Here is a 27248-nt window from a genome sequence, read left to right on the forward strand (position 1 = left end):
ATGTACACACATAAAAACATTACGCAAGAACCTAAAAAAAAGAGGCGCCCATGATATGTTCTCCTTTGTCTGCTGTCTCTCTCTCTCTCTCTCTCTCTCTCTCTTTATCTCTATTTGTCTTTCCCACTGAATATATCTTCTCCTTTTATTTATTCGTGAATATAGAGAAAATGTGTTTGTAAAGCCTGTTTCAACTCTAAAAGAAACAAGATGAGTGCAACTTATTTCTTTTGTGATCAAACCTTAAATTCTATTGACTTAATTAATAGGGCCATGTCACGTGATCACGTGAGACAGTTGCTACATTTAAGGGCGACAAAGTAATGCTGTTCCACTTGTTCTGGCGCACTTTTACTCTTTCTTTGTGTACTATGAAATCACGTGATTGGAACGATGCGTGCGCCCTATTTGAGATAACATGACACAACAAAAAAGAAGGAGGAGAGAATTCTTTCTTTACCTCCTTTTTTTTTCAATCAATAAACAGGCCTTTTCTCTCATATTCTCTTGTTTTCAGAAAACATAGAAACAAGGAGAAGAAGGTATGATAGTAATTAAAGAGAAATCATTACAAAAAGTCAGCCAAAAAAAGATAGCCAAGTCTCATTATGGTATGTATTAACTCTAGACTATGTTAGGGGGGGGGTTTCGAAAAAAATTGCTTGAACGAATTCAAGTAGTTGAAAAGATGGTCATTTACTAGCAGCAAGCCATTAATACTTGTAGTTCATAATTACAAGGTAAATCAACTGATTGTTTTTGATTATAGTTTTGGGGTTTTCATGCATCATTTTTAATTATTTGTTGTTTGCAAGAGAAATGGTTTCAACCTCTGAATTGTTTATTATTGACAATTGATTTGGATCAGCAATCGTTCTCCAATTTGATAGGTTAGTATCTTGACAAAGCTTCTCACAGCAAAGATTTTCTTGCTTGGTGACGTTGCTTGGGCTTGGTCGAATGAAAATCATCAAGTCTTATTCCCGTCTGCTCTAAAAGCCATAGACAATACTAGAATAAAACAACCATTCGTTCAAGAGGGTATGTGTTCACCTCAAGCTGTATTTGGCAGTCAATAGTATGACTTTTCAGACGCCAACCTTGGCTTTATCAGTAAATTAGATGTTGCTGCTTCAAAATGAGCTGATACTCATTTAAGAGAACAACACCCAATAGCGTGCCTGAACTTTGCTGTGACGAAGAACGGCTCACACAAAGCCGGTCACATTATATCCATTTTTTACTTGATTTTTTTGATTATCAGGGTTTTTTTTCTTTTCTTTTCGAAGACATTAGACATGAATACCCCTAGAAAATTTCGTATCAAAGCACCATGCTCATCAGCTAATATTGGTCCTGGATTCGATGTATTGGGTATCTCTTTATCACTATACATGACAATCGATGCAGAAATCCTTAAAGAGGGTAAGGATTTTGAAATGACCTATTCCGGAGAAGGCGCCAAGGATGTTCCACTTACTCCAGAGCATAACTTGATTACCAAGACCGCTCTCTATGTCCTTTCCGCAAACGGTATTTCTGAATTCCCCAAGCCTCTTAAGCTCCATGTTGATAATGCCATTCCTCTTAGCCGTGGTCTTGGTTCCTCTGGTGCTGCTGTTGTTGGCGGTGTTTTGTTGGGTAATGCACTTGGCCAATTGAATTTGTCAAGAGATCGCTTATTAGATTACTGTTTGATGATTGAACGTCACCCTGATAATGTTGCTGCTGCCTTGATGGGTGGATTTGTTGCTTCTTATTTACGTGAGTTGGATCCTAATGATATGAAGGGCGTGCCTGCTTCTGAGTCATTGTTGGATATTGCCCTTTCTCAACAAGTACCTCAGCCACCTATTGGCATTGGCCATTACATTAATTTAGACTGGGCAAAGGAGATCAGATGTATTGCCATTGTTCCTCAATTTGAAGTTGCTACAGCAAAGGCTAGAGCCGTGCTTCCTACACAATATGAGAGACATGATATGGTAAGCTTTGTGTTTGTGTTACGTACATGTTGCTGATATAGAAAAGATCTTCAATTTTCAAAGACTGGCCGTGTTGACTACTGCTTTAGGTCGATCACCACCTAGTGCTGAATTGATTTACAATGCCATGCAAGATAAAGTTCATCAACCCTACCGTAAGACATTGATCCCTGGTCTTCCAGAAATCTTGTCTACCATTACCTATCAAAAGTATGATGGTCTTTTAGGTATCTGTCTTTCTGGTGCTGGTCCAACTATCTTGGCATTGGCCACTAAGAACTTTGATGAAATTGCTGAAGCTGCCATTGCCTTGTTCAAGCAACATGGTAACTTTGAATGTTCTTACAAGATCTTGGATGTTGTAACAGAAGGTTCCACTTGTGTTGACTTGTAAATAAAAATATAAAAATGTCCGCTTATTGTTATTTTTAACAATTTTTTTGTCCTTAATGTTTTTTCTTCTCTTTTATTCTTCTCTCTTATTATGCACAAAATAATACTGTTGTCTAGCTTACTACTTTTATTCAAAGTCCAAGCATTGGATTATGGAGCAATGTGTGATCCCACTCCTCTTTATAGGTAAGCTTTTATTCTTTTTTCTTTTTGTTTTCTTGATTGACAATTCTATAGAGAGAGTTGGCAATACGATGATTCTTGTGAGGATGTCTATCTTTATTGCGATCCTTCTACAAACACTTGTAATTATAAAGGTTGCTCTAATGCTGATTATATTGCAGGGTAAGTTTGAGTTATGAAATATTCGAAAATTAACGTGTGATAATTTAAGATGGGATACAAAAGTACGGCCCTTGCCAGTACGATGCAATAGCTCAACTTATTGCCCTGATAACAATTCGAAATGCACACCCACTGTGCCAACAGGCCAACGCTGTGAAATTGTAAGCAACCATCATTTCTTTTTAGAAATCTAACTTTTCTGAGGCAGCAAAGAGATGATGAATGCTCGGGAAACAATGCCATTTGTTTGAATTCAACATGTTTTATTAAGGGTGCTCCTCTTGGAGGCAATTGTGGCTCAGATCTGTAGGTATTATTAAAATTGTATTCTTTATCTAACCATCTTAATATATAGAACAGTCTATATTACTTATGATGCAGCGGGAGATAGCCTTCAGCAGACTATCATTCGAGACAATTGTACTGACGGAACCTATTGCTTCAGTGCTGTTTGTATTGAATCGAAAGTAAATGATTCACCATGCGAACAGGATCGTGAATGTTTGTCAGGTACCTGTTCTAATGGTGGTATCTGTATCAATGGACCCGAAGTGTTTCACAAGATCCAACCTTGGCTTTGGGGGTTCTAGGAGCTGCAGTTGTTATTTTTGTCCTTTTGGTTCTTGGACTTTTATGGATACTCCATCGATACCAATCAAAACAGGAGCATCAAAAGATCACCAAGTTCTTTGGAGATAATGAGGAATTTGCCAAGTATGCTATGATGAACGATGATGACGATTCGTATTACGATAACGATTCTCGGACCAATTTGCCATTGAACGACAGCCGAAACCTTGTTTATCTCACTACACCTGATTATCGATTGTCTCAAGCACTCACGGTCGGTAGTAAAAGTGCTTCAACAAGTGCTTTAAATTTAAGTAGCAGTAATAGCACTCCTCGGTTGAGTTCGACAACAAATATTGCTTCAAGAACTCGAGCAACACCATCTAATGAAATTTAATTCAGCCTCATGATTAGCATATAGAGAGAAAAGAAAAGCACTCATGTATAAACAAAATAAAACACTTTCCTGTCTCACGTGCATAAATTATGTCAAAACAATTGGACTGCCTATAAGTTGTACTACAATGCAATATTCTATGTGTTACAGAGGAGCAAAAGCAGTCAATTCCTATTTTCAAGAAGCAAAGTTATTTATAGACCTTTACTATCGTTATTCTTTTGCTCAATGTGTTTAGGAAAATTGTCTTGTTCAATTTCTAGAAACAATCGTCAATGGAAAACTGAGAATAATACTATATTAAAAAAATGGAAATCAAATACTCATTCTATAGTAACAGTATAGGGCTTGTAGAACCATACTAATGCGATAGATTTTTATGCAACGCAATGCAGGCATATGTGTACATATAGAAAAGTATACTGAAAGACAACAAAGCAATCTGAAAATCAAAAAAAGAATCATGAGTCAAAAGTGCACAAAAATGTAGAGCTATCAAAATGTTACTTAGCAATTTTCTAAAAATGAGATGTCAGCTTTTAGGTCCTAACGTACACTTTTTGTATTTCGGCATCTCAAAAAGTACTGGTTTCTTAGTGTAGGATATTCAAAAGGGTGATGTTATTTGGATCACAAAAATAAATGTCACCATCCTTTTGAAGTTTCGTCCCCATTGCTAGAACACAGGATTCTGCCGTAAATAGAAAGACTACTACGCTTATGAGCTTTCTCAAAAAAGTGTATAAGCGACGTCTTCTTACTATGGGCTGCTAACAACTCCCTTAACTTTTTTGTTTATCTGTCTACGACCTACTTTCACGTAAGATTCAAATCAAATAAGTATTTGGTCAGGTATGAAATTAAAGCAAAGAATTATTTGACAGATGTTCGGCTGGATAGGTTTGTTTGACATCCAAACATTTTTTTTATTGATTTTATCTGTCCATCTACAGCTGCCTTACCAATCAGAAAGCTCAATCTATCAATTCAAGCATAAGCCTAAATTTTATGATATCTTTAAAAACACAAAAAGCAACTCTATGATACATTTAATAAGAAATCATTTGTCTGTGCATCCTTATTATGCAATCAGGACAACAAACACTATTAAATTGATTGGCTAAGCCACTAGACTCCGAATGTGGCACTTTTCGATCCATTGTCATTTGTTCAAAAAGCTTGTATTCTCATTCATTTGACATATAAACATGGAAGAGTATATGGGATCCAACCATGTAACTATGTCTGTTCAGTGCTTTGCTTCTTTGGCGCTGTTCTAATATACGACATCTATCGCTAGTTATGCTAAAAGTCGCTCTCTTTAGCTTCAGAAGTGTCATGTATTATTGTATGATTTACTCATCTATATCGTATGAATCAAATAGTGTAAGAATAAGAATCAGTCTGGTAAGTAATATATACTAAAATGGGCCACTTAAGGATCAATTGTAGTGTATAACAAGCTTTAAATGCAAATTTGAAAGCAATGCTCGTATTAAGTCGCTTTTTTCATCTTAGTAAATTCGCTTTTTTTTCATCAGAAGTACCTAGACATGGCCTTGATTTATTTCGGTTGGATCAGACCTACATTGGCTCATTCCAAAAATTTCTGATCGAGTTTTGTTTTTTCATCTTTACGGACCTCCGTGGATCTCTCGTGGGTCAAAAAATGAATTTCACAAAACAGCCAAACCAATCATACCATTTAATTCTTTGACTCAAAAGAACATGTTTTGAATGAAAAAGGGGACCATTTTAGTAGTCTGGTTGTCGAGCAATGGCACATTAAAGATTGTCTTGTTTAAGCTGTGATTTGGCCGTTTTTACTCTAGGTGACATATAGAACTTGTTAGTAATGAACCTACAGAAACAATCATATGCTATTCAGAGTGATTAAAAACATGGAAGAGTGAAAACATGGTCGATTCACAATGCAAATATGGGACTAAATGGACATAGGACATACAGGATGGCTACATGCGAAGATTGAAAACCGATTCAACTCGACTCTTCTCCCGCCGCATCCGAAATCAAGCTTTTGCTGAGAACTGCATAAAGATGCAGTTTTATGGCTTTGGTATAGTGGCAAAAGTTGTACGTCTTTGCTTTCTGAGTCTATCAATGTAAGAGAAACACCATGTCTGCTGCTAAAGTATTGAGCAAATAGGCAAAGGTGCTTATGAGTTTTTCCTCTCATATTTCGTCTTTTTTATATCATGATTAGCAAGCAAACATATCCGCCAAAAACTAGAGCCTTTGACACGCATTTTGAGTATTTATGCTGGTCAATAGCTTCATTTTTTGTCTTGTAGCATCAAAAGGAAGCTCTCTTTTTTTTAAAAAAAATGTGTTCATTGATTGAGCCGCGTACACTAAGAGTAATAGTCAAAGTGAAGAGGCGGGTGCAATTAAAATGAAAGTCAATAAAATAAAACGAAATATACTAGACAAAATAAACTAAAATAAAATAAAATAGATAGAAAGAAAAAAAAAGTTACATGATTGAATGGCATTGATCCTCTTCAATAGTCTGACGAACATTGAATCGGATGCTTAAAGGAAGCTCAGAGTTGTCAGCTTGATGATTTTCATGAGCAGTACCTTTTGGATTCGAGAGATTTTGGGTCATTTTTTACATGTCGCTTTTCTTTTGTCCAAACTGACTCCAAAAATACCCTGTATGTTAGTGAATATGGTTTGTAGGTATATAAAGTACCTATGCATGTATAAATAGGTTTTATGCTACCTTTATATGGTCATACAACCGTATGTGTTTGTCACTTTTTTTTTTAGGAGGGTTCGGTTCCATCATCGGTTAATTCATATACCAAAAGGATTTAACAATAAAATATATAACATTTCTGTATCGTCTTATAGATAGACAAGTATCTTTCTCGAATCTTTTTGCTTAAATCTCTATGCTTCATGCACCAAGATATTCTTTTTGATGTATATGCTTATGTTCAAAAGTTTTAGGATAAGGTTAAATATGTCATACACTACTTTAAGACGGTTGAACGAACATTGGGTCAACATGAATGATCACAGCATGATTATCAAGGTCCCTCCAAAGATACAATCTGTGTATTAGTCTAGAATCTATAGCGCCTTCAAGACGCTTTAAATACATTGCAAACTTATCAACATATCTTGTTTACGAGTGTGAAAGCGATTATTATTTTCTGCTGATAGCAAAAAAAATAAAAGCCTTTTTGAAAAAGATGACATGCATTGAGTTCTAATAGTAAGATTACTCTAGAAGATTAAATTGACAAATGACACATCTGTTAAAGATAGGAAAATAAAGACATCTGTTATCTTTTACAAGTGTATGCGAAAAAAAGTAAAGCCTGCTTATCGTTATCTTTTTTATGTACCACACAAATCTGGTTTATCTTGTACTAAATACACATCTTAGATAAATGCTTTTATCCAATAGGCTGATCAATATACTTCGCATTCATTTATAAAGATCGATGCGTTCTTTATTTTTTTCCTATATCTTATTCAGCCATGTCGATGCAACAAAATGATATGCACATTACAACACTAAAGTCAGATATGACTCAAGTGATAGAAACAGAGAAAATAGAAGATTTACGGCTCTATTCTGCTCAGCAAGACATGTCAACACAGGACAGACCACCCTTATTTGAACGCTTTCAAAGCACATTTTTTTCATATGATGGATTGTTTGGCGATTACGATTACAATGCATTGTGCATGCCTCGAATACCGTTTGGAAAATCCAAAAAGAAAACGGAAGCGCCTTTGTTTTATGGTCCAAATGATGTACCGCCTGTCTTTGTCGCTATTCTCATGGGTGTTCAACGTAAGTTGAGGAACCAAACATTTTTTTAAAATGTGCTTATTGACCCATTTATCTCTAGATTTTCTTGCTGTGATAGCTGGCATTATAACCCCGACCATTATACTCTCTGGTCCTGGTAGTAATAACTTGAATTTAGATGAAGAAACTCGACAATTCATGGTCTCTGTTTCTTTGATCGTGAGTGGTATCATGAGGTATATACCATAGATAGTCCCGTGTAAAGTACTCATTTCTCAAACAAGTATCTTTCAAATTGTACGTTTCAAGATTCCAAAAACAAGATATTATTTCGGTATTGGGTAAGTTCTTGAAAGGCCTTCTTAATTGAATTAATGCATGTATAGGCTACTTCAAATTGCTGGTGTTGCATTTGCTAACATGCCTGCATCACAAGCATTGGTCTCAAACATGTATAAAAGTAAGTTGATACTAAAAAAAAAAAGATATTGATTTATTCTAGATGGTCGATGCCCAACAACAGTATTAGAAGATGGCACCATTAATTATTTGCCATGCCCTGACGCCTTTGGAGCTATTTTAGGCACTCAAATGCTTTGTGCTCTCTTAAATATCTGTATTAGTTTCTTACCACATCGTGTACTTCGTAAACTGTTTCCTAAAATCGTCACCGGTACAGTCCTTGTGGTCATTGGTACCTCCTTAATCTCAACTGCCATGAAGAACTGGGCAGGGGGATCTGGTCCTTGTATGGACAGGCCTTCTTCTGGTGAATACGTTCTCTGTCCCGACATCCATGCACCGAATCCTCAAGCCTGGGGCAGTCCTGTTAATTTTGGCATTGGAGCCGCTGTCTTTGGCTTCATTATCCTGATTGAACTGGTTGGTTCTGTATTTATGAAAAACGTCTCTGTCATTTTAGGATTAATTGTAGGCATCGTTATCACGGGTGCCTTGGGTATGCTGGACAACAGCAGCATTACCTCTGCGCCCTCTGTTACGTTTATCTGGGTCAAGACATTCAAGTACAGTATCTATCCACCCGCTATTCTTCCTTTTCTGTTCACTTGTCTCGACATGATGATTGAGTGTTTAGGCGATTTGACGGCTGCAAGTGATGTATCTGGCTTACCCATCGAAGGCAAAGCGTTTGAAGAACGGTCTCAAGGCGGCCTCTTATGTGATGGTGTGAGTATTGTTCTCTCTGGCCTATGCTCTACCATGGGCGTCATCACTTACAGCAACAACAACGGTGTGATTGCTGTCACACGCTGTGCTTCTCGAACTGCAGGCCTTGTCTGTGCAGGCCTTCTCATTCTCTGTGGCATCTTTTCGAAAATCTCAGCGGCTTTTTTGTCGATTCCTGATCCTGTCATTGGCGGTATGACGCTCTTTATTTTCTCTTCGGTGGGGACTTCGGGCGTCAGAATCTTGGGCTATTTGGACTGGACCAGACGTGACCGAGTGATTGTTGCTTCTGCTTTGGCTATTGGACTTGGTGTGTCTGTTGTGCCTGACTGGTTCTCGTATGTGATGCCCAAATCAACTAATGAAGCCGCACAAGGTTTTTATGACTCGATCAATACCATTGTAGAGACAGGATACATTATGACAGGTCTCATAGCTATCCTTCTAAATTGGATTTTACCAAAAGATTTGCCTGAATTGACTCTCCATCGTTCTCAAAGTGGTCATAGCCGAATTTATCGTGACGAAGAAAAGAATCCATCTCAATAAAACGCATAAACTTCTTTTTTTTTGTTTGTTTGTGTACCATTCCTTGATCAATGCTGATGTCATATACGACATTCTATTCGCTTGAGTTTATTTCCCGTCGCTCTTTCACTCTGTTTCTTTCTTTTTCTATTTTTCTCTGTCGCGAATATGAACTTTCAAATCCCTGACGTCTGGGAAGTCAAGGTAAATTCTCGGTAAAAAAAATAAGATAAATAGTCATGGTGGTTTAGAAATAAAGACTCATGTTTGTATATAGGATGTCGTGAATAAACTGTAAGTCACTTGGGTCATGCCATTCCTTGGGTTATCTCATTTTTCTCTTTCTCTATTTAGTAAAAATGTGGTATTAAACTATACTGAAATGGAAGCCAAGGTGCATGAAGCAACCAACAATGAACCTTGGGGAGCCTCAAGTACTCTATTACAAGAAATAGCCCAAGGCACTTACAATTAGTAAAGAAAAAGCGATATCATATGATGTACACAGTGTGTTACTCACCTCTCATATAGTCAATATTTTAATGAAATCATGCCTACCATTTATCGTCGCTTTACTGAAAAAGAATCGAAACAATGGAGACAAATCTACAAGGCAAGTTTACATGAATTTAAATCAGAAACTAAATTTCATGGCAGGCATTAGTACTTTTAGAATATCTCATCAAGAATGGTTCAGAGCGAGTCATTGATGATGCTAGAGCGCATATTTCTATGATCAAAATTATGCGTAATTTCTTTTATGTAGACGATAAAGGAAAAGATGAAGGACTGAATGGCAAGCTTATACACATATAAACGTAGTCACTTACCTTTGTTCTAGTGCGTAACAGAGCGAAAGAAGTTGTAGAATTGTTGGGTAGTACAGACCGTATTCGAGAAGAACGTAAACTAGCCAAAAAGAACAGAACCAAATACATTGGTGTAGGTTCTGATTCGTTAGGCACACCTATGGGTGCTACTCATGGTGGTGGTCTATCTAGATATGTTGGATTTGGAAGTGATGGTTTTGGTAGTAATCAGGGCCGTGGTATTAGCTTCAATGGTGATTCACTCACTTTTGAGAGTGAAGGCATTACACCTTATCCTCATCAGACAAACATTGGTAAATACGATATTGATGATGAAGAAGAAGATTTTGAACCTAGTACAAGCAAGAACAACACTACAACCAATGACGATGATGATTGGGGTGATTTTGAGTGTGGGGGAGTGGCAGAACAACAACAACAACAACAACAACAACCAAAGAACACAAAGGATGTATTGGATGATGATTTTGATGATTTCCAATTTGCTACACCTGCTCAAGAACCGTCTTTAAGCAACAAACAGCCTGATTTGTTTGATTTGTTAGGGGAAGAGTCTACTACTCCTACGCATCAATTGGCTGCTTTTGAAGCAAAGCAACCCATAACACCTGCTTCTCCTGGTTACCACCAGCCAGAGAAACCAAAAGAAGTTGAGCCTGCTCCTGCACCTGTTACAGCAGGCATATGGGCACAAGCATCTGGTTTTGTATCATTGGATTCTCTAGGTAAAAAACCTAATCAAACCGCTACTACAACCGGTCCTTCTATGAACACTTTAAAGAGCACCAGTGTACAAGCTGATTGGAATAACTGGGCTTCCAAAAACCCACAATCGCAACCACAAACCCCAAAGAAAACCACTGCTTTTGATGATCTTTTATCTTTGTAATCATAAATAATAAATACCTTATCATGGGTGATTATAGCCGGTATTTTTTTTTTTTTTTTTTGTTATGGTTGCTACTCTCCCAGCCAATCATTTTGCATGAATGAAAGATATAAATTCTTAGATTTGCTCATATTTCGTTCTTCTCTTTATATGATGACTAAATACACTGCTTATTATGGTACACTTGTTCACGCTGTCTCTATGAGTCAGTTGGACATCATTTCTCGAGGTGTTTTGGTCGTTGACACTACAAATGGCGTGATTGTGAATGTTGCTCAAGATGTTCAAGATGTAAAGGCCTTCTTAACTGCTCATTCCTATCAGGACACACAGGTAAGCTATGTCATTGAAATAAAGCGCCTTATTCACAAAACAACCAGATCAAAGAATTGGGCCCTGAGCAGTTCCTTGTGCCTGGCTTTGTCGATACACACGCAGTAAGTTCACATATAAGCAAACACACAAAACTGATGTGTATAGCACGCGCCACAATATATGTTTGCTGGATCAGGCATGGATCTTCCTCTATTAGACTGGCTTAATACCTACACATTCCCCTGTGAGTCTGCTTTTCAAAATATAGATCATGCAAGTAAAGCCTACACCAAAGTCATTCAGCGATTCTTAGCGAATGGTACTACGACATGTAGCTGGTTTGCTACCATTCATTTAGAAGCCTGTCAGAAACTAGTGGATATCATTTCAGATCTTGGCCAGCGTGCCTATGTGGGTAAAGTCAATATGGATCAAAATGCACCAGACTATTATGTCGAATCAACCAGCTCCAGTCTACAAGACACACGCACATTTATTGAGTATGTCAAGACCAAGAATAACTCACTTATCACACCTGTTGTGACACCGCGATTTGCGATTACTTGTTCTTCTGAACTGATGCATGGTCTAACTCAGCTTGCCAATCAACACAACCTACCTATTCAAACTCATCTGTGTGAGAATCCAGATGAGATCAAGCTTGCTTGCTCTCTTTTCAAAGCCAGTAAAGACTATACCAGTGTCTATGATGATCATGGTCTATTGAACGAACGAGCCTATATGGCTCATTGTGTGCATTTGACAGAAGAAGAAGTAGATTTATTAGTGGCCCGTAAGACAGGTGTATCTCATTGTGCCAATTCGAATTTCTCGTTGCATAGTGGTGTGTGTGATGTTCGTCGTCTATTGGAGAAGGGAGTCAAGGTAGGACTGGGCACAGATGTTGCTGGTGGGTTCTCGCCTTCCATGTTGGATGCTGTCCGTACAAGTTTCTTTGCTTCCAAGACTGTCAAGGTCAAACAGCGTGATCTGTATCATAACCCTGATTATGCACCCTTAACACCTTCTGAACTATTGTATCTAGCCACAATGGGTGGTGCTCAAGTGCTAGGCTTACAGCATCAGATTGGTAATTTTGAAAAAGGAAAAGCATTTGATGCATTATGGGTGGATTTGAATGGTGGCACGATTGATTTGATGGGTGGTGAAACCATGTTACAGAAAGTGGAAAAATTCTTATTCCATGGCAGTCATTATAACTTGCTGCATGTATTTGTTCAGGGTAGACGAGTCTCTGGCAGAGAATAGTTCATCATGGTTTGGGCCTAATTTTTTTTTGTTTAACTGTATTTCAAAGTGAGATACGTAGCTTATTTCCTTAGTATGATTAGAGTTTATATAAAATGGCATTGAATGAAAAAATAAAACTCGATATGTCTTCTAATAACAAAATGCAATATGTTCGCCTTGGCAACACTGGCATGAAGGTAAATTGTCTTTCTATACATAGATCAATATAAAGCTTATGTGTATTTTAGGTGTCTAAAATCTGTCTGGGTTGTATGGGCTATGGTGATCCTAAATAGAATGCTTCAAAGGCTGAATGGGTTAAAGGTGAAGAGGAGTCCATTGAGGTCATTAAAGAAGCTTACAATGTGAGTATTAACTTTTTCGACATGGCTGATGTCTATTCCAATGGTGAAAGTGAACGTATTCTCGATAAAGCATTGAAAGGATTAAATGTTCCTAGAAGTCGTGTGGTCATTGCTCCCAAGGTCTTTTCTCCTATGTTTCCTGAGACAGATCGCTCAGGTGCTGTTGATTTGAGCCTTGATTCTGGTATGGTCAACAAGTTTGGTCTTTCTCGTAAGCATATCATGGATGCTTGTGATGCTTCTTTGAAACGTCTCGGTGTTGATTACATTGATCTTTATCAAATCCATCGTCTTGATACTGTAGGTAAATCACTCTTATCTTTATTTACTCATGCGTGATAGGAAACTCCTATGAAGAAAATCATGGAGGCTTTGAATGACTTGGTTCGTATTGGTAAGGTAAAAAAAAAAAAAAAAAAAAAAACTCGAAAAAATTCAAGACTAACAATATATCTTAGGTTCGTTATATTGGCTGCAGTTTTATCTTTATCTGGCGATTCGTTAAACTAAACCATATTGCTGAAAAGAACGGTTGGGCCAAATTTGTTTCCATGCAAAACTTATACAACTTACTTTACCGTGAAGAACGTGAAATGGCCCCTTAATGTCTTGATGCTGGTATTGGATGGATCCCTTGGTCTCTTTTGGCTTCAGGTGATCTCTTGAGTGTCAACAGAAATACGCAACGTTCTAAGTCTCAATGAACCACAAACAATCTCTTTCCTTATTTACAACATACTGCAGATGATGAAATCGTTGAAAGAGTGGCTCAAGTGGCCAAGAAACTCAATGCTACTCCTACTCAAGTTGCCTTGGCCTGTAAATACACGAAGCCTTATGTCATTGCTCCTATTGTTGGTGCCAGTAAGAGCAAGCAATTATATGACTTGATAGGTGCTCTTGACCTTACACCTTCTGAAGAAGATGTCAAATATCTTGAAGAATCTTATGTTCCAAAGGCTGCTATTGTTTAGACATAAAACAGTCTTTATTGTCCTGTCAAAATCAATTACAATAAATAAAAATGAAGGGGTAAATCCAAACGTATCTCAAGCATAACACTTATGCGGTTGTTTTTAGAGTCGCCTATTTAAAGACACCCTCCTTTTTCTTTTTGTTGACTCTACATAAATAAATATATTTATCATCTCATGCTACTCGATCAGGATCAAAAAGGACTGTTGAGTATACGACTTGAAAGAGAAAAACCAGGACCGATTCAAGAACTAGAGAAAGCGATCGAGGATGCTGTTTCTGATCTTCCTTTAGGCAAGGCTTTACACTTACTATTAAATGTACACCGACACGTCTTTGATAAAGCAGTGGATACGATTCAGACATGCGATGCCTCTCAACTTGTACTTGCTATGACTGACTGTAAGGACAACTGACCTCATGTCTTACGGGAGAACTAATGATACTCGATAGCACCTACTGTCCGAGCCATTGTTTCAATCGAACATTATCTATTACAAAACGATATTACTACCAGCTTTCAGCATGTGTATGTGCCTCTAAAAGAAAAGATCCTCAAAAAGAACACACAAGCCAATACGCCTGCTATACGCATCATTGGCTATTTTACATTGCAATCCAAACAGACAACAGACCAAGTTCAGGCCATTTTAAAGAACGAATTAACTATGATGGAAGATAAACGATCTCAACTAGCGTGTGTTGTACTCTTACAGTCTCTGTTCTCACATGTTGCTGGTAAAGAGAGACATGATCAGTTTATAATAGACCTTGTGCCTCTGTTGATCCATATTGCAGAGAAGCAATCCAAGCCTACGCTACTAGCATGTTCTTCTTGTGAACTAGCCATTCAGTTGCTCCAATCTATTTTGACTCAACCAGCACATCCTATCATAGGAAATACTAAAATTCAGGTTGTTGAAGAAGTGAATACCATAAACCACTTGTCAACAAGCTGGCATCAAATAGGCAGAGTCTTGTTTGTCTTAGAAAAGGTATACATCATCACCATGACATGGTATTCATTGGTATTTTATTAGTGGCATGCTCAAAAGGGACCTTTGGAAGCAGCAGCCTATCAGCAACTACATCAAATCTTACAACACAAAGACCATCTTCTTATGTGGAATGAGCTCTTTGTCTGGTTAACTCCAAAAGCCGTTGCCACTGAGAAGCCAATCTCATTCAAAAAGCAGAAAAAGATACTTGCGTCTGTCCATTTGCAGTTTGCTAAACTTGTTGTACTGACACTACTCCAAAAGGGGGAATGGTACCATCTGTCTACTGTCCATAGCACTGAGCAAGACGAAATCGAAACCCACATACAAGAAGAATACAACACACTTTTGTCTATGGATAGCCCCTTCCTTGTGTTGCTGCCTTCATTGATTGCTACTTTACCACATCTATTTTCAACAGAGAATGTGTGTCATCCTGCACTGATACAGACCATACTAGATCAGACAACAGATACAACATCTATCAAAAGATTAGTGCCCATGGTGCTCAAAGAGCCTGAATCGCCTATTTGTAATGCACTGTGGCATATTGCACAACAAGACGACAGAGCAGACTTTTCTTTCCGTTTGTTGACTTGTTTGATTCAACAAGATTCAGAATCAGTATTGTAAGTCTTGTTGAACATGACATGATGATTGATCATGCTACTAGGTCTATTTTACAAGGTAATCTTATACCGCTCATAAAGAGTAGCGACAAGGCTTGTGAACTATTGATTGAATGCATGTCTTTTATACGTAAGTAAAAGCAGACAAACAAGTAACAGGCTTATACATAGACAGGTTTACCTATTCTTATTCAAAAACTCATGAAAAAGGCAATCCAAGCCAAGGAGAACGAAAGAGAGAGAATGACTTATATTGCACTCATCTCAAAGGCTTTGTTGCATGAGACATGGAAAAGTGATAGTATTTTGTACTATATTGAATTGCTTAGGTTAGCGAGTATGACGGGAAGAGATTCAAGGACTCATATGTTAGGTTAGAGATATCAAGGCTAAAAAGAGTATTTGCATGCCTTCATTACAGCCCATAAGAACACCCAAAGAATTGTATCCTATTCAACAAGCACAAGAGGAAATGAGCGAATCACAAGTGTCTGAATTGATCCATACTGTACTTGTTGCTCCTATTCAGTTATGGTCTAGCAAAATAGATCAAGAGGCCTTCAAGTCTTGTTTAGTCCAACTTGTCCATTATTCATATGGTATACCCCGAGACATGATCTGTATTGATGCCTGGAAGAATCTTTCGTTTGCTTTTATGAATCAGCATCAACTTATTTGGCCTGTGATTGAACAATGCCTTATTATCATGAAAAGACAGCCTATGTAAGTAACCTAAGGACAGAGCTGAGATACTGATGTGCCTATGTTTAGTATAACAAAAGAACTAATTTCGATAAACACAAGAAAATTGAAAGAAACCATTCTGTTCTTAAGGTTAAATCCAATGCTTATTCTTCAGGTATAAAATAACTAACAAGAGAGGACACTCATGTCTTTTTTTTTTTGTAGACAATTCCTAAAGAAGCCTATGATATAGTGTCTTTGCCTAAGAGTTATGTGAACGTTGTTTCCAATAAGCTAGTGTCCATCGATATTCCTGTCTATCAAATCAAAATGGCACAGACAAACAAACACACTCAACTTTGCATTGAACTTGCAGATGAATTATTGTCAAGGTAAGCTATTTAAAAAAAGACTCTTTTTGACTATCTATAGATCCTTTGAACCTCGTCAATTAGACCAAGATTTAGTAAATCCTGTTGACTTTTCAATAAAGCTATTGAAAAAGATCTTTTTGTAAATAAATACCATTTTTTCTTTCTTTTTATTATTATTATTTTACAAAGTAATCTCGCCTTCAACAGCTCTAGGCTCTAGTCCCAAACCATCTAAACATTTAAAGTATCTATGAGCATCCTTGTTCTTAAGATACTTGAGGATCTTTGCACGTTGATGAACCATATTACGCAACTGCTTGTAATTGTGCTTGTCTTTATGATGTTGGTTCAAATGAGAATGAAGGTTGTGTATGCGTACAGTCAAGATAGCAGCCTGTACTTCAGGACTACCCGTATCACCTTCTTTTTGCTTGAACCAATCAATGGCTTGATGCACATTCCAGATCTGTACTGCCTTTGCATTTCCGTTTTGTAAGCCAACTAGTTTTTGTAATGTCTCGACTTTATGCTTTTCTTGTTTCAGGGCTTCTTCCATACCATCAATAGCAGCCATATGGTTGGACTCGACTGATTTCTTAGGTGTCTCTTCAAACAAAAACTGTTGATCGGCTTCTGTAATAAAGTGTTGGTAGCCAGTGGATTGTTGTTGGTAAGCACTAGCAGGTGTGTGTAAAGTGTTGAAGAAAGGAGCTGGTTTAGATACAATAAAAGAAGGCTTGGTACGCTCGAATTCGGCCATTTTGGCAGCACGTTTGGCAAGGTTTTCTTTCTTGACTTGTTTAGGGTGCTTTTTAGCAAAAGCAGTAGCGGAGCCATGGAATCCTTGCTTAAGAACAAGAGGGGTAGCTGCTAATTGGGGGGTCAGTTATGGTCAATGGATTTGTCTTACCAATGCGCTTGATGCTGGCTTGATTCATTCGACTCAACATGGCTACAAGTGTCAAAAATAATAATAAAAAAAAAAGTTTCTTTATTTGACCCTGTCCAAATCAACCAGGACAGTGACTGTCATTTGAGTTCACTTGCACTGCTGAAATGGGATTTGGATAAAGAAGCATGCAATGTCACCTTGAAGGCCAAAGACATGCTACAGCTTATCAACTCTTGTCTAAGTGACACAGCCATCCCAGCAAATATGCCTAAAATGACTTTATGAGGTACGTACGTTTCTTGATTATTTTTTCAACTTCTTTATTCCCATCAACAAGTATCATGTTTTCGCCCTTATGGTATTGTTGCCTCTCTCTCACTTGGTTGATCACCTAGTTAATACTACTCTTCTATCAAAATAGCTCTGCCTTTATTGGTTTTTTTTTGTCAATTGGATAGAAAAAGCTATATACTTGTTGCCAGTTAAAAAAAAAAGACTTTTTTGCACTTGTTGTATTGGAATAACACTAGAAGACAATCACAAACATAGTGCACTGGTGTGATGACCTCTTCTTATGTTCGCTTCAGGCCTTGTCTGACTCTTGTGTGACTTTGCCCCCTTGTGTCGGTGTTGTATGAATCCAAAAGAGAATATAGGAATGTCTTCTATGTTGCTTTCTAGTGAAATTGGTCTATTCAAGACTGGCTGCTTTGGAGCTGAAGAGTGTGGTCACTCTTCAATCTAGAGCTTAAGGTTAATTCTTTTATAGATGGGCTAGCAGTTTGGCAGCGTATTTCGATATGGAATCCTGATAGTGATAATTAACCAAAGCAAACCATAGGATGGGAATCAACAATTATATTCGTCTTGAAGACAGTTTACTCATGAAGCTTTTTGTCTTTGAGACTTCCGGAGCTCTTGGAATAAGCGAGGTAAACTTTCTTTGGGACTTTTGTCAAGAAATCATGTCAGATTTAACAGGCGATAATTGACCTGGACTAGTTCTTCCGTAAAGATGAGCAATGATGTTCAATGATATAATTGAGTGTCTGGCACTTTTTTTTTTTAAGGAACTCAATTGAAAGTAGTTTAGATTCTCGTCCTAATTCCTGGTAAAAAAACACTTGCAGGTATTTGGCTAAAGCACTAGTTTCTTTTTATATATAAAAGAAAGACTTGATTGACACAGACTACATTACCGTTGAAGCATCATGATGAGATGATTGGCAGTCACTTGGATAGAGAAAAAGTATATTCCTTTTTTTTTTTCTTCTTGTTTTTCTTTCTTAAATATGTTAACGATTGAAGGTTTTCTTGACACGGTACGTCAAAATGTGTCACGAAAAGATATCCCCAAAATCATTGTGACAGGCAATGATTCTGCAGGTAAACATACCCAGATATCAACTTGCGTTAAACATGCCTAGACCTTGACTCGATTATTTCTTCTCTCTTATTTGCCTATCTAAGCTACCTCAACGACACATCCACACTCTATCTTCCTCTGATCAAAGTACCCCGCGACGACCTCGAACTTCGCCCTGAACTCAAATACGTGTTTGAAGAAACCCAGCTCGACTACCACCAACTGATTTGTATCGATGACCTTGACTGGGACGCTTTGACCTGTCCTCGCATTGTGCTGGTGGACCATAATCATCTTACTGCACCCTTCCATACGCCTGTATGGCATGACCGCGTAGTAGGTGTACTTGACCATCATGTGGATGAAAAACTCTACTTGGACGCACCTTTACGTGTGGTTGAGATGGTAGGGTCTTGTGTCACATTAGTGCTTGAGCAGTTTCCTGAAGAAGCATGGATCCACCATACTCAAGTAACTCAGTTGGCCCTGGCTCCCTTGTTAGTAGACACGGTCAACCTCAAATGGGAACTGGGCAGAACGACCGAGAAAGACGTTGCCCTGTTTGAGAAACTAAAGACAAGACAAGCAGGGTTGATAGACAACCAGTACTTCAAGGCAATTGAACATGTCAAATCCAAAGTAGATACGATGTCAAGCTATCATATCTTGCGCAGAGACTATAAGGAATTCATTGTGAAGGGGTATCGTATTGGTACAAGTGCAGTGACATGGTATTTCCATGCCTGGGCAGAAAGAGATTCGCCTCAAGAGATTGAACAAGCAGCAAAGAAATACACACAAGAACGCCAGTTGGATATGGAGGTCATTTTCACTGCTTTTGATCATGACAAAGAAGGCGCAGGTGACTATAAAAGGCAACTTGCAGTGATGGTGTGTGATCCCAAGTTAAAAGTGGTTCAAGAAGCACTTGAAACAACAGATCAAGTCCAGTTAACTCGTATTGATGCACTTCAGACAGATAGCTTAACATTCTATGATCAAGGCAATGTTCGTATGTCGCGTAAACAAGTGTGGCCATTGGTGAAAGAATTGATTGAAAGTAAGCTGTAATAAACGCTGATTGGTTTTTGAGTTGGATGATCTTTTGGAAAAGCAGGATGTTTGTGCCATTCTGTGAATTTCAGCCAATCAAAACTCAATTTCAAGCAAACGTGATTTAAAGAAAGGTGAATATCCTTTAGGATTGTTATCAAGACTCACATATATATATATATATGTGTGTGTGTGTGTGAAAAAAGAGGAGGAGGGGGACCTCTTTGTTCTTTGTTCTTCTTCTTCTTCTTAACAAATGACACTTGCATTTGCACCTAAATCTTTATTTAAAAAAATCCATTTTAAAAAAGTGAAAAAGACAGCCATGATGCATAACTTTATATCCAACTTGCCTAAAGAACTTTTGCTCTGTATTTATCAGCAGTTGGATACACTTGAATGTACTCAAGCATTTGCTTTAACGTGTCGTGCATTTTACCAAGTGGCTATTCAACCTCGATCCAAGGCTGCATGGATTGTCACTCGTTTTGGCCCTCGATTTGCTCTTTATTATGCCTTACTAAGTATCCCTCAACATTGTCATGGGCAGTTTATCCATACCCTGTTTCATTTGGGTGCTCATTTACCGCACTGTTTGTTACAAGGTCTTTTGCAACATTATGGTAAACCCATAGAGCAACAAGACCAACAAAGGCGTGGTTCTCATATGTTGTTGGATACTCATACGTATTTTTCTCGAACAATTCAACAACTCTCGTTTGATGGATTTGCTACCTTGGTTCAAAAGGGACACTTGTTGTACAAGGATATTCATCCTCAACAAGACGACCTGAGTGTGTTTCTATCTCAAGTAGATCATGATCATATTCCGTCTACTATGATTCATGAACAATGGTTCTTTCCTGCTATCTTTAAAAAGACAACCTTGCCTTCTCGTCCTCTCTTAAAACTGGTTCAACAGAAGCCTGATGTATACCAATACGTACTGGCACCTGTATTTGAATTCGATCCTTTAGCAAGGACATGTCTTTGGGAAACAAGTCTGAATGTGTTGTTTGAAGAAGCCTTTCGATCAAGTGAACCTACCCAAGAAAGAATAGCTCAACTCGAAGCTGTAGGCCAATTATTTGTATCTAAATCAAAACTACTGCCTATGCTTGTAGGACCTTTGAATGACCAACAGTTGTTTTGTCAAGTATTTTCGAATTTCTTTACAAAGTATCCTGTGGGTTATTGTCAAGAAAAGACAATGATTAAATTACTCAAGTTATTAAAGACATACATTCAGCCACAACAGTTCAAGATGGATATGGCATTAGAACATATTGTTCAGGCAAACATGGCAAGATCCGATACAGTTGAATCTGTGGATCAATTCTTAAAGAACCATACACATTAAGATACCCCTTCCTTCCTTTATGTAAATAAAACAGACTTTATTCTTCTTCTTCTTCTTCTTCTTCTTCTTCTACTACTAAAGTAGCACTTGGCCATAAGCTCTTGATATCAATCAATGGCTTTGAACTGGGCTCATACTCCATACGAGGATAAGGACTATGGATAGTAAACTTGTATTGATGTTGATAGTCTGAAGGTGCTTTAACAGATACATCTTTGGCTTGATTGTTCTTGATGAATGGATAGACTTGTACAAACTGATACAGGGTCTATATCATAATAAGTCATATGTTGATATACATAGATAGATAGACTTACATCCACAGTAGCATCTTGTTTAAATGTACGAATCACTCTATCACCATCAGCCAAACGAAAACTCAATTTAGCCATTGGACCCTCTGTAGGTTCATCAGGCAATTGACCATACAAATACTGTATGTATTGTTCTCGTTTTTGCTTTTGTAAGGCAATGGCTTCCAATGCCAATTGCTTTTGTCTTTCTTGTTCTTGTTGCGCTTCTTTTTCTTCTTGTGCTTTACGTGCCTTTTCTTGATCAGCCTTTAATGATTCATGATAAGCTGCATCTTGATCCACTCTCAACTGTCGTTCTTGTTCTCTTTGTTCGCGTTCGTTCTTCAATCGATGGACAACAGCACCATGACGATCCATAGCATGCTCAATTTGACTGACAAGCTCTTCTGGATGAGAAGGACCTTCCATACGCTCAATGACCGTCATTTTAGGTGAACTACCCACATTGGATTGTAGCGCAATCAATGCCATAAAGGGATAGGTAGAGGCTTGAAGTGTATAGCTTACTTTATGAGCTTCAGAGGCATGTACATCACCAGCCCAGACAAGTATGTTCTTTTGTCTAATAAAATCAATCAAACGACTTGAACACAGTGTATCTCTAAACAGAATGAGCTTTCTTTTGATATCTTCATTGAGACTTGCCTGCAAAATGCATCTGTATCATCATGATCATCACTATGTAACAAGACTAAAAAGAACAACAGGTCCTTTTTTGCTTTTTCCAATGCTTGAGAATACCCGCCCTTGAAGAATTCGATATGGTGAGTGCCATACTTGGCTTCAAATGTCTCTTTGAATTCAATGGCTAAGGTACGAGGATCTTTTTTTGTTTGTTGGATAGCAGGACGAGAAGACATAAGACGAGTGGCGAAAGAGAGAATAGACCATGTTACATTCCAAGCAAGACCAAAAGGCCAAAAGAGAATAGATAATAAAAGAGAAGGTGGTCTATTTGGCCTAAGTGGTGGTGTCACTTGTCTTTCTTGTGTTGTAGTCGTGTTATTTTCATATACGCTTTGAATAGCTCTCTAAAGAAGATATAAGTCAAGTCTCTCTCTTTCTACATGACTTACTTGCCTCTAGATTCCAGTCATGTTCTATCAAGTGATGGATACCTTCTTCCAAGTCATCAATGTGGGTTATTGTCTATAGGATAAGTCATGACACCACAGACAACAATATGAGTTACCTGGTATTGTGCTAATGTATCTTTTTGTTGTTCATTCAAAGCATCCAAAGAGACCATCTTGTTTAAAAAAAGAGAAAGAAAGAAAAATAATGCCACGCAAACAATTGCGCTTTCTTAAAAACCCACACTGATTCCCTCTTTTTTTTTTCTCTTTTTTTTTTTTTTTTTTTTGAAAAAATTCTTTCTTATTCAAACAATGACTGAAGTCAACAATGCTTCTTTAGATGTAGGTTCTGTTGAAGAACCTCTTGATCTTGTGAGACTTTCTTTAGACGAACGCATCTATGTTAAATTGAGAGGAGATCGTGAATTACGTGGTAATTTACATGTAGGTATCTTTATTTCTATAGTAGTCATTGAACGTGTGATTAGGCTTATGATGGCCACTTGAACATGGTATTGGGTGAAGTAGAAGAGACTATTACTATTGTTGAAATCATTGAAGATGCTCAAGAACAAGTGATTAGAGTAAGTCCATACTCTCTACACGCGTACATGTTCTTATTATGATGATAGACTGTAAAAAGAAACTTTGATATGCTGTTTGTTCGTGGTGATGGTGTTATTCTAGTAAGAAATATACACTATGTTTGAATAGCTATTGATTGTATCTCTAGGTGTCACCTCCTTCAAAAAATTAACTGTAAAATAACGCGACATGAATAAAGACTACGCAGCAAATCAAGACATGATTTATGTTTGACTATAGAAAATATCTGTTGAGTAGAACATAGCTACAGCGTTTTGTTTCTAATGATGAAAGATGACAAGTAATTTGCTTTGATAAAATAAAAAATAAAAAAGAAATGAGTGACTATACCACTTGTAACTTTAATAAGGGAAAGTGTCTCTGTCTCTTTTTCAAGTGACACCATATTTTCTGGCTTAATCACAATTGTTGTCTCTTTTTTATTTTATTCCAGGGCTTGCATTGATACATGCCATACAGAATTCACGAACCGACATTTTTGTATTACCAAATAAGCATCGTTTTCATAGAATATAGAGTCGGATCCAAACCGCATTACTCTTGAAGGATCTCAAGCCAGTATACCTACGCTTGTGTTCCATACATAGATCCACAGTGAAGTCTATAGAGAGTAGCTACTTCTTTACTCATAAATAACTATCCTAGTCAATAGCATAGATGTGTTTCAAGACAACTTTCCAATTCTTCGGATCTACCTTGGTTCCACCATCCATCTGACTTGGATTTTTACCTTGTACAGAAAAGACAAGGAAATGCTGATACCTCTCCCCTCCTTTGTTTCATCAAAATAGTTATTTGATTCTCTGTTTTTTTTTAAAAAAAAAAAAAGAAAGAGAAGATCACTTTAAAAGTGCTTGAATGAAAAGAATAAAAAGAATAGTTAATGTGAAGCACAAAATAAATCGTATACATGATGTCAATCATAAAATATCAAGTGTACACAGACTATCTGTATGATGCAAATGATAAACAAAACTTTATGTAACTCTGAAGGGTGAAGAACGTTTCAGACTTTTTATGATACTATTGTAACAATTGATTACAAACAATGAAGCTGAACTTGTTTATAACAGAAATTTCTTTTGCAAAGTTTATTTGAACAAGATCGGCATACCAGTTGTTTGTGTTTTGCTGTGCCTCTTTATTTTATTTTAGCTGCGTAAATTGTTATTTATGGAACTGCGGCAATCTGGAGAATGTGTAAAAAATGTTTGTATAAAGATTAAAGTATTGAAAAAATTACCATTCAACAAAAAAAAAAAACGTAAAATAATGGCAGTTTAGTGCACTCTAAAACTATGTAATAATAGGTGTGACACACCTGTATTTGGCTTGAGTTTCGCCCCCTACTCACTCCTCAGTTCCTTCTCCTCCTCCTCCTTCCCCCCTTAAACCCTTTTTTATGTGTTGAATCTTTTTTTTTTTTTTTTTTTTTTTTTTTTTTGCATTTAAGCAATCTTTTTTTTGTATTTCTTTTCTCTCTCTCTCTCTCTCTCTCTCTCTCTTTTTCTTCATCGTTTTGTATTATAATCTTATGTTGCGAGTAGCTTCTATACTCTACCTTGAAAAAATTTGGTCAAAACCAACCAACAATGTCTTTACATCCAATGAAACAAGTTCTATTGAATCCAATAGCATAACAGAAGGTAAAAACATTCTTTTCATCATTTAAAATAAACCAACAATTTTAGATGCCCCATCCTCTTCTTGCAGAAATGTTGCTCCTTCTATTCAATCAAGTCAACAAATGGACTTGAAAGAACAAGAACTGCACCACCACTATGAGACAGAAGATGAAGCTATAGTCAAGGACAACATACAAGAAAATTCTTCTTCTTCAGCGAGAGACAACACAATCATCTCCTTGTCAAATTCAGTTAGCACCATAGAGAGTGGTGATGACAGCCCTCGTATGACAAATAGCTTATTTAGTGCTCCTTCTAGCCATCTAGAGACACCTTTAACTCAATTTGAAAAACCTTCAATCAAAATGGTATCGTCTCCTCCTGTTCCTCCTGCTATGCCTGGCATGGCAAGTGGCATGATTCAATCCGACTGTTTATACTATGATAGCGATCTTGATTTGGGCGAACATCATCACAAGAACCAAGAGCTCATCACACCCCCGCCCACGCCTAAATCTTCTAAACTGTCTCCTAAGCGTATCTTACACCGTGCCAGATCAAGTATCACAGAAGAATCGGTAAAAAAGATTGGTCGTAGAACAAGCATGTTTCTAGAAAGATTCAATCCTCATCATGAACAAGTTCCTCCTGTTCCTTCTTTGATCACGAATACAAGTGACATCACAGAAAATTTACCGCCCACGCCTACTTCTCCTCCTTCGTCTCTACAGGTCTTTAGAAGAAAATCGTCCAAACTGTCAAGCAAAGGAAAAAACTTGTCCAAGAAAATAAGAAAAGTCATTTCGTTTCATCACTAAGAATTACATCATTACCATTTGTATAAAAATCAAGTCAACTTATATATATATATATGATACCAAATAAACACTATGTATTTTAAATTCTGAATTTCAAGACAGCTGCATAAAAGTTGTCTTATCCCCTCTCTTTAAAGAGACATCAGTTCATCCATGGATGCATAGCTTGCTACCGTATATATGACGCAGGAAGTACATGTAAGGAACAGGGAGAACTGCAGATAAATCATTCATGTCTACTGACCATATACATTATCATCTGTCTGGATTGTTGCATTGTATAGCTTATTCCTTCTGAGTACAGTTTCATTTGATGTTGCCTAACAAAGGCAATGGAAAGACAACACTAAGCCACTCACATCATACCCCTCTTTCCCTCTCTCTCACAATAAATAAAAGTTTTTTTTTTACAAAAAAAAAGAAACAGGTTCAAGTCAATTCATTTATTTCTTCTTGTTGGCTTCTTCTTCGGCCTTATCACGAGCACGCTTTTCACGGGCACCGAGGGTACGGGCAGCAGAACGAGCATAACGGAGCTTCATGTAAGCACTGGCGTTCTTTTCTTCAGCAGTGATGGCACGGGCTTCAGGGCCAGCAGCAACTTGTTCAACAGGGAAGAGAGGAGAACGGAGTTGAACAGCAGTGGCAACTTCAGCAGCTTCGGCATCACCCTTCTTGGGGCTAGTAGCCTTACGGGGGAAGACAATGAGCTTAGCCTTGTAAGCCTTCAAGCGTTGAACGTTAAGTTCAAGAGACTCGTTGGATCTGTTGCGACGACGGTGGTCGACAGCAATACCAATGGAACGAGCTTCCTTACGGCGGATACCAGCTTCCTATATCATTGGACATCAATAACTCTCTTCTCTTTCTCTTTTTTTTTTCTCGACTTTTTTTTTTTACCTTGAGTTCTTCAAGAGTGAAACCACGACCAGCTCTCAACTTCATGTTGTAGCGGACAGTGGGGCAACGAACAGCAGGACGGAGGAGACCGTCAAGAGGTCTGGGAGCAACACGGCCAGCCTTTTGAGCACGTGCGATTCTTCTAGACTTCTTGCGACCAGCTTGATCGAACCAAGTCTTAACGCGACGGTCCCATTGCTTGCGGAAGTGCTGGTTAGGCAACTGGTTGTTGTGCTTCAAAACCATGATCTGTTGAAAACATACAAAAAGTTGAATGAAGTGTAATGGTAAGAGTAGATTGAAAAGTAGAAAAAAAGAGAATGTTAGTAACCTGTCAAATTTTCAAAACAACATCATCCTTCATTTCGTACATGGATGGATGATTATCCTTGACTCTATGAATGGATGGATGCCATGTTATACATACAAATGACCAGTAAGTGAAAAGAGAACGGCTTAACGATACAGTAATTCACTGACACAAGTACACAAAAAAAAAATCCAATGCCCGGCGGACATTTAACTTTTTTTTTTGTTTTCCTCTCTTTGATGGCCCGGCGAAATCAAATTGACAGGTTCATGATCTTCCAACGGCTAAGCTTTCATTAGCCAAGGAGTGTTATCCAAAACGCATTCATCTTGTCGTTTTCCTTTTTTTTTTTCAAGACTAATAATGTTGTGATGCATATGCAGCTAACGTTATATAAAAAAGAAAACTCGTTTCTATTGTCA

The 27248-nt window shown here is 37.6% G+C and overlaps 14 protein-coding genes across 14 annotated transcripts; 10 read left to right on the plus strand and 4 right to left on the minus strand.

The window, feature by feature from the left end:
* Positions 1–1298: 1298 nt before the first annotated feature.
* Positions 1299–3690, plus strand: B0P05DRAFT_579338 (uncharacterized protein; the record flags this gene model as incomplete). Its single annotated transcript, XM_051581920.1, has 8 exons — positions 1299–1985; positions 2032–2311; positions 2516–2564; positions 2616–2723; positions 2773–2884; positions 2932–3029; positions 3079–3257; positions 3287–3690. 8 exons carry the CDS (start codon positions 1299–1301, stop codon positions 3688–3690), a joined length of 1917 nt encoding a protein of 638 aa, XP_051434757.1.
* Positions 3691–7413: 3723 nt separating this feature from the next.
* On the plus strand, positions 7414–9217 carry B0P05DRAFT_470385 (Xanthine/uracil/vitamin C permease; the record flags this gene model as incomplete). The annotated part of the gene is made up of 5 exons (XM_051574549.1): positions 7414–7522; positions 7581–7716; positions 7765–7821; positions 7867–7940; positions 7983–9217. 5 exons carry the CDS (start codon positions 7414–7416, stop codon positions 9215–9217), a joined length of 1611 nt encoding a protein of 536 aa, XP_051434758.1.
* A 38-nt stretch (positions 9218–9255) lies between these two features.
* B0P05DRAFT_541882 (uncharacterized protein) lies at positions 9256–10958 on the plus strand. The gene is made up of 5 exons (XM_051578235.1): positions 9256–9490; positions 9551–9670; positions 9728–9809; positions 9854–9992; positions 10038–10958. Exons 2-5 carry the CDS (start codon positions 9579–9581, stop codon positions 10913–10915), a joined length of 1191 nt encoding a protein of 396 aa, XP_051434759.1. The 5' UTR covers positions 9256–9490; positions 9551–9578; the 3' UTR covers positions 10916–10958.
* Positions 10959–11004: 46 nt separating this feature from the next.
* B0P05DRAFT_541883 (guanine deaminase) lies at positions 11005–12955 on the plus strand. Its single transcript, XM_051578236.1, has 4 exons — positions 11005–11248; positions 11296–11352; positions 11396–12678; positions 12730–12955. The coding sequence occupies exons 1-3, from the start codon at positions 11012–11014 to the stop codon at positions 12497–12499; spliced, it is 1398 nt and encodes a 465-aa protein (XP_051434760.1). The 5' UTR covers positions 11005–11011; the 3' UTR covers positions 12500–12678; positions 12730–12955.
* On the plus strand, positions 12625–13820 carry B0P05DRAFT_571646 (NADP-dependent oxidoreductase domain-containing protein; the record flags this gene model as incomplete). The annotated part of the gene is made up of 5 exons (XM_051581388.1): positions 12625–12678; positions 12778–13146; positions 13189–13245; positions 13305–13434; positions 13591–13820. The coding sequence occupies 5 exons, from the start codon at positions 12625–12627 to the stop codon at positions 13818–13820; spliced, it is 840 nt and encodes a 279-aa protein (XP_051434761.1).
* Positions 13821–13877: 57 nt separating this feature from the next.
* Positions 13878–16242, plus strand: B0P05DRAFT_541886 (uncharacterized protein). The gene is made up of 5 exons (XM_051578237.1): positions 13878–14223; positions 14275–14816; positions 14862–15448; positions 15493–15578; positions 15624–16242. Exons 1-5 carry the CDS (start codon positions 13998–14000, stop codon positions 15824–15826), a joined length of 1644 nt encoding a protein of 547 aa, XP_051434762.1. The 5' UTR covers positions 13878–13997; the 3' UTR covers positions 15827–16242.
* Positions 16243–16602: 360 nt separating this feature from the next.
* Positions 16603–17478, minus strand: B0P05DRAFT_541893 (uncharacterized protein). Its single transcript, XM_051578238.1, has 2 exons — positions 17417–17478; positions 16603–17376 (listed from the first exon to the last, which is right to left on the minus strand). Exons 1-2 carry the CDS (start codon positions 17454–17456, stop codon positions 16688–16690), a joined length of 729 nt encoding a protein of 242 aa, XP_051434763.1. The 5' UTR covers positions 17457–17478; the 3' UTR covers positions 16603–16687.
* Positions 17479–18626: 1148 nt separating this feature from the next.
* On the plus strand, positions 18627–20009 carry B0P05DRAFT_541897 (uncharacterized protein). Its single transcript, XM_051578239.1, has 2 exons — positions 18627–18784; positions 18826–20009. The coding sequence occupies exons 1-2, from the start codon at positions 18691–18693 to the stop codon at positions 19833–19835; spliced, it is 1104 nt and encodes a 367-aa protein (XP_051434764.1). The 5' UTR covers positions 18627–18690; the 3' UTR covers positions 19836–20009.
* Positions 20002–21267, plus strand: B0P05DRAFT_541898 (uncharacterized protein). Its single transcript, XM_051578240.1, has one exon. The coding sequence runs from the start codon at positions 20074–20076 to the stop codon at positions 21175–21177; it is 1104 nt and encodes a 367-aa protein (XP_051434765.1). The 5' UTR covers positions 20002–20073; the 3' UTR covers positions 21178–21267.
* Positions 21196–22333, minus strand: B0P05DRAFT_105368 (uncharacterized protein). Its single transcript, XM_051572947.1, has 3 exons — positions 22137–22333; positions 21495–22090; positions 21196–21445 (listed from the first exon to the last, which is right to left on the minus strand). The coding sequence occupies exons 1-3, from the start codon at positions 22165–22167 to the stop codon at positions 21215–21217; spliced, it is 858 nt and encodes a 285-aa protein (XP_051434766.1). The 5' UTR covers positions 22168–22333; the 3' UTR covers positions 21196–21214.
* A 121-nt stretch (positions 22334–22454) lies between these two features.
* Positions 22455–22788, minus strand: B0P05DRAFT_105331 (uncharacterized protein). Its single transcript, XM_051572946.1, has 2 exons — positions 22684–22788; positions 22455–22640 (listed from the first exon to the last, which is right to left on the minus strand). Exons 1-2 carry the CDS (start codon positions 22738–22740, stop codon positions 22539–22541), a joined length of 159 nt encoding a protein of 52 aa, XP_051434767.1. The 5' UTR covers positions 22741–22788; the 3' UTR covers positions 22455–22538.
* Positions 22789–22846: 58 nt separating this feature from the next.
* B0P05DRAFT_541905 (uncharacterized protein) lies at positions 22847–23547 on the plus strand. The gene is made up of 4 exons (XM_051578241.1): positions 22847–23011; positions 23056–23151; positions 23200–23253; positions 23301–23547. Exons 1-4 carry the CDS (start codon positions 22880–22882, stop codon positions 23322–23324), a joined length of 306 nt encoding a protein of 101 aa, XP_051434768.1. The 5' UTR covers positions 22847–22879; the 3' UTR covers positions 23325–23547.
* Positions 23548–24649: 1102 nt separating this feature from the next.
* Positions 24650–25700, plus strand: B0P05DRAFT_541910 (uncharacterized protein). Its single transcript, XM_051578242.1, has 2 exons — positions 24650–24819; positions 24865–25700. The coding sequence occupies exons 1-2, from the start codon at positions 24708–24710 to the stop codon at positions 25614–25616; spliced, it is 864 nt and encodes a 287-aa protein (XP_051434769.1). The 5' UTR covers positions 24650–24707; the 3' UTR covers positions 25617–25700.
* A 357-nt stretch (positions 25701–26057) lies between these two features.
* On the minus strand, positions 26058–26767 carry B0P05DRAFT_541912 (50S ribosomal protein L13e; the record flags this gene model as incomplete). The annotated part of the gene is made up of 2 exons (XM_051578243.1): positions 26517–26767; positions 26058–26449 (listed from the first exon to the last, which is right to left on the minus strand). Exons 1-2 carry the CDS (start codon positions 26760–26762, stop codon positions 26060–26062), a joined length of 636 nt encoding a protein of 211 aa, XP_051434770.1. The 5' UTR covers positions 26763–26767.
* Positions 26768–27248: the final 481 nt, after the last annotated feature.

This window comes from Gilbertella persicaria, assembly GCF_025201335.1.
Source record: "Gilbertella persicaria strain CBS 190.32 chromosome Unknown B0P05scaffold_20, whole genome shotgun sequence".
In the NCBI taxonomy this organism is placed as follows: domain Eukaryota; kingdom Fungi; phylum Mucoromycota; class Mucoromycetes; order Mucorales; family Choanephoraceae; genus Gilbertella; species Gilbertella persicaria.

Coding starts and splice junctions, on each gene's coding strand:
- B0P05DRAFT_541898 (XM_051578240.1), top strand. CDS start 20,074: ATGACACTTGCATTTGCACCTAAATCTTTATTTAAAAAAATCCATTTT.
- B0P05DRAFT_541883 (XM_051578236.1), top strand. CDS start 11,012: ATGAATGAAAGATATAAATTCTTAGATTTGCTCATATTTCGTTCTTCT. Junction 11,249..11,295: donor ATTCCTATCAGGACACACAG/GTAAGCTATGTC, acceptor CAAAACAACCAG/ATCAAAGAATTGGGCCCTGA. Junction 11,353..11,395: donor GCTTTGTCGATACACACGCA/GTAAGTTCACAT, acceptor TGATGTGTATAG/CACGCGCCACAATATATGTT.
- B0P05DRAFT_541897 (XM_051578239.1), top strand. CDS start 18,691: ATGTTAACGATTGAAGGTTTTCTTGACACGGTACGTCAAAATGTGTCA. Junction 18,785..18,825: donor GACAGGCAATGATTCTGCAG/GTAAACATACCC, acceptor AAACATGCCTAG/ACCTTGACTCGATTATTTCT.
- B0P05DRAFT_105331 (XM_051572946.1), bottom strand. CDS start 22,740: ATGGTCTCTTTGGATGCTTTGAATGAACAACAAAAAGATACATTAGCA. Junction 22,641..22,683: donor ATACATTAGCACAATACCAG/GTAACTCATATT, acceptor CTTATCCTATAG/ACAATAACCCACATTGATGA.
- B0P05DRAFT_541910 (XM_051578242.1), top strand. CDS start 24,708: ATGTTGCGAGTAGCTTCTATACTCTACCTTGAAAAAATTTGGTCAAAA. Junction 24,820..24,864: donor ATCCAATAGCATAACAGAAG/GTAAAAACATTC, acceptor CAACAATTTTAG/ATGCCCCATCCTCTTCTTGC.
- B0P05DRAFT_541882 (XM_051578235.1), top strand. CDS start 9,579: ATGGAAGCCAAGGTGCATGAAGCAACCAACAATGAACCTTGGGGAGCC. Junction 9,810..9,853: donor AATGGAGACAAATCTACAAG/GCAAGTTTACAT, acceptor ATTTCATGGCAG/GCATTAGTACTTTTAGAATA. Junction 9,993..10,037: donor AAAAGATGAAGGACTGAATG/GCAAGCTTATAC, acceptor CCTTTGTTCTAG/TGCGTAACAGAGCGAAAGAA.
- B0P05DRAFT_541905 (XM_051578241.1), top strand. CDS start 22,880: ATGACTGAAGTCAACAATGCTTCTTTAGATGTAGGTTCTGTTGAAGAA. Junction 23,012..23,055: donor AATTACGTGGTAATTTACAT/GTAGGTATCTTT, acceptor ACGTGTGATTAG/GCTTATGATGGCCACTTGAA. Junction 23,254..23,300: donor GTGGTGATGGTGTTATTCTA/GTAAGAAATATA, acceptor TTGTATCTCTAG/GTGTCACCTCCTTCAAAAAA.
- B0P05DRAFT_541886 (XM_051578237.1), top strand. CDS start 13,998: ATGCTACTCGATCAGGATCAAAAAGGACTGTTGAGTATACGACTTGAA. Junction 14,224..14,274: donor TGTACTTGCTATGACTGACT/GTAAGGACAACT, acceptor GATACTCGATAG/CACCTACTGTCCGAGCCATT. Junction 14,817..14,861: donor TCTTGTTTGTCTTAGAAAAG/GTATACATCATC, acceptor GTATTTTATTAG/TGGCATGCTCAAAAGGGACC.
- B0P05DRAFT_541893 (XM_051578238.1), bottom strand. CDS start 17,456: ATGTTGAGTCGAATGAATCAAGCCAGCATCAAGCGCATTG. Junction 17,377..17,416: donor AGCCAGCATCAAGCGCATTG/GTAAGACAAATC, acceptor CCCCCCAATTAG/CAGCTACCCCTCTTGTTCTT.
- B0P05DRAFT_105368 (XM_051572947.1), bottom strand. CDS start 22,167: ATGATCATGATGATACAGATGCATTTTGCAG. Junction 22,091..22,136: donor GATACAGATGCATTTTGCAG/GCAAGTCTCAAT, acceptor TTCTGTTTAGAG/ATACACTGTGTTCAAGTCGT. Junction 21,446..21,494: donor AACAAGATGCTACTGTGGAT/GTAAGTCTATCT, acceptor ATTATGATATAG/ACCCTGTATCAGTTTGTACA.